This window comes from Neodiprion fabricii, chromosome 4 (genome assembly GCF_021155785.1).
Source record: "Neodiprion fabricii isolate iyNeoFabr1 chromosome 4, iyNeoFabr1.1, whole genome shotgun sequence".
Classification (NCBI taxonomy): domain Eukaryota; kingdom Metazoa; phylum Arthropoda; class Insecta; order Hymenoptera; family Diprionidae; genus Neodiprion; species Neodiprion fabricii.
In genome coordinates, this window is record NC_060242.1 from 34494057 (window position 1) to 34500056 (window position 6000).

Below are 6000 nucleotides of genomic sequence, written 5' to 3' on the forward strand. Positions count from 1 at the left end.
TAGCGCAAATTAGCATACCGAAACCCCGCAAAGTTTACGACTCTATCGGTGTCTCCTCGCCACCGTTGGGAATAGTTTGAGGAACCTTCTGTTCCGCACTTGTTATAGATATATACACGACGAATGTCTAATAAATCATTGCTATTTGGCCCCCCTGGTACAGGTCGTAAATTTTATTGACCTATGTATACATACTTTTTCTCTTTTCTTCCTGGTTTCATCTTTACTTTGGGACACAAGTTAGAGCAGAAAAATGTCTCAGTTTTTACGATGAAAGCGGCTCTTTTACTATCGAGAACCTCGAACGCTCCGCTACCGTTTCAGGAGGAATACAAAAGAAGTAGAAGAAGAAGAAGAAGAAGAAGAAAAAGAAACAGAAATACCGGGGTGACACTTGTAACTGTTAAAAATAACGCAGTGGCTGCCGTTTCTCGTCGCGTGTCATCCGCTACTGCGTCTTTCGTTACATTCACGGCAGTTATTCTTTTTCATATTTCAGTAGATAACGTTTTTTTCTTTTTTTTTTTCCTTGCTACAAGTCCTTCTTTCTTCTCGTTTTTTATCCTGGTCGTTTATATTGTTCTTTCACTCCTCTTAGATTCGCTAGTTTCCCTGTAACCGCAGCCTTACGACCGATTGTCACGACTTCGCCTCCCCAGGATCACGTACAACTCTCCCACTTGGCCGCGATTCAATTCCGCGTAAAATTTCCCACATCTAATAAAATGTTAAATTTTATTACACGTGAATCTTCCAGATCCGAGTGAGAAGAGGGATGAGTAAAAATTGTTCGAGTTCGTCATCCCCTTCAGCCTTATCTCTGTGGAAAAAAAAGCTATCGTGAATCTAACTCATTCGTTTTCCTCGACACTTCTGTACGGCGGGTAGGCAAATAATTTAACGCGTCTGATTAACGAGGGTGAAGATGAAACGATATCAATTCGCGCGTTAGGTACAACATTCGCTGCGAACGGAACGGCGAGCGCGTCAACCCGCAGGTCGATCGATCCCTGGATTCACCGCGATTATTTCCCGTCCGATCCCGCTCGATCGTTAAACCAACGAGATTCTCGTCAACGCCGCAGGCACGAAGGAAGAATAAAATACTTACAGTTCGGGTACTCGCCATCCTTGGGCGGGGATGGACACTGGGGCGCGTAGGATCCAAGGTGATATCCGTAGGTGTTGTGCTGATGCATGGGGGCGAAGGGGTAGCCGGCCAGGGCCGATCGGGGACTGGGAAAGCCGCTTTCGGCGTGTTGCTGGTTCCCGCCTCCGGGAGCGGATCCCTGGTGCCCGAGGGATCCGACCTGATGGGAAAACTGATGGGAGCCGGGGACGTTGTGTCCCCCGGGATAGCCGCCCCGGAGGCTGGCCGGGTTGTAGAGGTTGTTGTGCTGCAGCTCGATGAACGCCGACTTCCCCGATTGGGAAACCGGCGTGCTCGATGCGCTGTCGCCCCCGTTTCCCGCCGGCCCTGGCGTCACCGAGCCCAGACCCGCGTGGTGGAGATGCTGCTCCATATCCGATCCGCCGCTGCCGCCTCCGCCTCCACCTCCGCCGCCCCCGCCCCCCGACGGGCCCCCGCTCATGCTGTTCGGCGTCGGGGTGCTCGACGGACACGGGTCGCCCGCCCCGAAGGGGCTCCCCAGGTCCGTGAAGTTAAGCGTCGTTGTACTTCCCGGTCGCTCCACCGTTGACACAAGGCCGACGCCGCCGCAGCCGCCTCTTGCCGTCGCCGTCGCCGACGCCCCGATGCCGCTCGGGGCCCGAATTTTGGGGCTGGCCTCAAACAGGGCCTCAACTACGCCTCGATAATCGCTCTGACAGACGAGGGCCGCGCATTTACCGCAGGACGGATATTCTTATTCGGGCGACGCGGTTTTCCTCGCCTCGCTTCGAATGCTCGGTGGTTTACCGCTTCTTCTCTGTCTCTACCGCACTTTTTTTTTATCAAGTCCGAAACGCTGCGGTGTTCGTCCTCGCTCTTCTCATGCCTCGTACAAGGGTGGGAACTTGAAGCTCGACGGGATTATTTTTCTTACCGCTATATCGACGGGTTATTTCCAGAAAAGCTTCGTCACCGGTTTCTTTTCACTCTGGAGCATTGCTGGAGTATTTTTTTTTTTTTTAATGTTATTGTACCGACACTGATTATTAACAATTATACTATTCGTTGTTATTTGAATCTGTATAATGTTTCGATCACTGAGTTTAACGGTCACTGCACGAGATCCTTTTTGGTTTAAGAATTTAGACAACAACAACCAATACGTAAGTTGTGGAAACTATTTTTAATTGTCACTGAATTAGTATTCCTCTCATCCCTGGCGGGGAGGGTTGGTATTAAATTATGGTCAAATCCAAATCCGAAATTCTGGAAGAATCGAACGATCCTTGGAGAAGAAGGCCTGCGGGAGCACTCTAGACAATCGGTTGTCTATTCACCGAACGTCAGCTCGACACTGATGGATCTTTGGTCAGGGCTGAACTCGGACAGCTGACGAAGAACCGAAACATAGTCACTGTCGGACACTGTTTTGGCAGAAACGAGGAAAACGAGTAAAACCTAATCGCGGTGGAATCGTGATATCGGCAAATCGTGGCGACGGCCAGCGACCACGGACGATGAAACGGTGTAAAAAATTTTTAACACTCGATTGAAAAAAATCCTCACACAAGTTTTCTCGCAAGTTCGTCGCTCAGTTTTCACGTTAACAACAGCCGTACCTACATCACAAGTCGGACGAACCCGTTCGCTAAAAGATTAATTTGTTCGCGTACGTGTAATATATTGCATTTATTTATACGACCAATTTGTCCGAATTACACGAATTTCCAGAAGCAAGGGTTAAATTAGGCAGCGGCCCGAGAAACCGGGGGGAGTAAATAAGTGTGTGTCGCCTGGAACAATCGTAATTACGGGTCATTTATAATAATTGTCCTGCAATTTTGATATTAAGGTGCTCGCGCGTACTGTATTCACAAAACGGTTCAGCGAGAGCTGGTGCAGTTGTCGACGGGCAACAGGGGCCTTCGTAGGTGGTTTAGCGCGGCGTCGCGGTCGCCTCGAACGTCTTTGATCGCGAAAAATTTTACTCCAAATTTGTCGAGAAAACCGTGAGTCGATTCAGGCCTTCTTTCGCGCACACCGCGATCTCCCGTTCGCCCCTTCAGTTTGGCACTCGGCGAGCCGACCGTGGACAGAGACAGAGACACACGCGAGTAGACTGTTGCAGCAGTGCACACCGTTCGCTGCGACCACGTATAATGATACATAATGAAGCCTCGGCCGCTCCCCGTGCTCCACCGAGCTTCCGAAACTCGCCACCGCGGCGCCACCGCTACGCCCCGCCCACCGAGCCGAACCGAGCGCTGATTGGACGCGCCGCTGTCTCCCCTCCACAGCCGCGTGACGTCGAGGAATCCGATTGGCCCGCTGGAGGCCATTATGGTCTCCCTGGGCCGGCGCCGCGCGGTTCTGCCCCCCTCGACTTCCCGGACACCCGGAATAGGAGTTCCCGGCAATACCGCTCCTCGGAGTCCCAGCATCCCGGAGATACTACCCTAGGTTACACGGTCTTGACTCACGTCGTCGGGCCTTCTTTCGCCCGATATTGACTACGGTTAAATCCGGAAGCTGCAATGGACACCCGGTTATTCGCCGCCGCCGCTTTCCGCTTCGGGGCAACGGGAGGGGAGGGGAACCCGTTAATTCTTCGTTTCAGTGCAAGATAACTTTTCAAGTGCCGCCGACGGTGCAACGACGACGCCTCTTGGCCGATCGGCAATTAGCATGGCGCTGATACCGATACGTGACGATCCAAGCTGCCGCGGTCCTCCGCAATTTTTTTGTAATTTCGGGTTCAACCTCGCCTCCGCAACACCCTGCAACCATCCCTAACTCCTCGGGCTCGAGCCTCCGAGGGGCCGACGACAATATACCCGATTAGCTATTACTCCTGAACTCCGCGCCCTGCGCGGCACCCCGGTAAACTTGAACTTGGGCCCATTCAGACGCACAACCCGTTCGATTCAAGTTTAAGCCTTGGACTTGACTCCGATGTCGCGCAGCTTGGGGAATGGTAATATTTGCCACGCTATAAAAAATTGGCGGTGTTAAAATTTACTGAAAGTAACCGGTGTTCTGGCTACTATAGAACAATTTTTGTGGTCGATTCGGAACCTGAACGTCAACCTAGATAGTGTCAGATTGACGACAAGTTGTATCAGAATGACATCGAATAGCGTTAGATTAACACCAAAAAAATATTCAACAGCATTCCACCTGGCATTTTTTGTTTTATTTATCTTACAGTGCAGTGTGCTTATCCAATCGTTTTCTTCGAATCAATTTTGAAAACCCTTTGACTCTGTCAGAAATATATTCTTGCGGGCTTCCGAGAAAATATCATGACTCGTTATTCAACGCCGGTCGAAATTAAAATCTTTCAACGAGAGTCACTGACTGTTACAAACAATTGTATTCGTCAACTGGAACTGATTGACACGTCACGACTCGGAACCTTGATCCAGCCAGGAAAACACAATTGATGTGATAGATTGTGGATTATCAGATGACATGATGCGGTTGACTTTCTCTTGAATACGTGACACAGAATCGCGGAAGATTATATCGTTGAAAAAAAGATTATTTTGACGTGTTCTACAGCGTTGAAAAACAACATTGTTTCACCCGGCAAGAAGAATGAGGCGATTCGCAAATGTTATAAATTTTGGATCAAGTGTGAGTGAAAGGTAAAAGCTCGTTGTGTAATATAACTCCTATTATTTTATTGAATATCAATATTCTCAGACATATTTTGCACCGTGCAGGTTGAGAAACTCCATAATTTTCTTGTCTATACTCGACGACGACTACTTCGTGATTATATAAACGTTCAATTCGTCCATCCTCCACACCTGATTGTAAGAATATGAAATTATACAAACGGACAAAGTTCTCTAGATGTGCAAAACAATTCCATGGAACTCCGTGTAATTTTGTTTGACCGCGCAACTCGCATCCGGCAGCTACACACATGCACACGATTTTCCATATTATACCTGTAGATGCTCGTCTGTACAAAGAACATGAATTGCGATAGCTCAATTCGTGCCTATCAATTTATGCGAAACCAATTTATACTCGACGATGTATTTGAACTCAAATCAGACACGGAAATTGGCATATTCCATATCCGGTATGACCATTACTCAAATCCAGCATCAACGCAACTTCTGAACATCGATGTTTAATTACAAATATTGCAGTTCGGCATGAGGTAAAATGTCACCTTTGCCCAAAAGCTTCGCTTTACTTTACAATAGCGGATTGCAAAGTTGCTCGTTCTTTCCACTAAAAAACTGAATCTAAAGTGAATCTGCATCCGATTTCGAAACCATGTCTCAAAGCCCGAAACCGCGGTAGTAAATCACCGCAGCGTCAGTGCGGAGTATTTAATCACAACCCTGAAAGTCAGTGACTCTTCCCAGCAATCAGAGTAGTCAAAAAGCTCGAAAGTGCAAGACGGTCCGAGCTGAGTCCAGCCTGGCACCATGGCCGGCTACAAAACAATACTTACCTCCAGTTGGATCGAGGACTATAATTTGACCGCGGTCCAAAACTCTCCACCGAGAGCCCGCAGCTAGCGCCATATTTGATAGTAACAAGTGCTGACGAAATTGCGGCTTTTAATCTAAGTAGGTGTGAGTTATTGTTGAAAATTATGTCGAGGAACCCTCGAATTTCTACAGCCTCGAAATGCTGGGTCGCGGTTAGATATTATCATTCGACATGGGTATATCTTATAAATTTTCTACGCTCGTGTGTATAGTATTGCCCTTGCTTTCCCGCAGGATCAATCTTATCCCGTTGTCAAACCCCAATCGTCGCGACATGTACGCGAACAGATATTTTTGCAGTTGTATTTACAACACAGTTGAATGCCGTTCCTTATCCAAAGTACTCGCTTATTAGGTGCGTACATTAATGATCAA

At 48.3% G+C, this 6000-nt stretch overlaps 1 protein-coding gene across 2 annotated transcripts in view; it reads right to left on the bottom strand.

Moving 5' to 3' along the window:
• LOC124179573 (homeotic protein distal-less) overlaps positions 1–3252 on the bottom strand; it is a 56992-nt gene extending 53740 nt beyond the window's left edge. For both annotated transcript variants that reach the window (XM_046564110.1, XM_046564109.1), the window contains exon 1: positions 1112–3252. In XM_046564110.1, the coding sequence (XP_046420066.1) occupies positions 1112–1592 (481 nt within the window). In that variant the 5' untranslated portion in view covers positions 1593–3252. The remainder of the gene's footprint in view (positions 1–1111) is intronic.
• Between the last annotated feature and the right edge of the window lie 2748 nt (positions 3253–6000).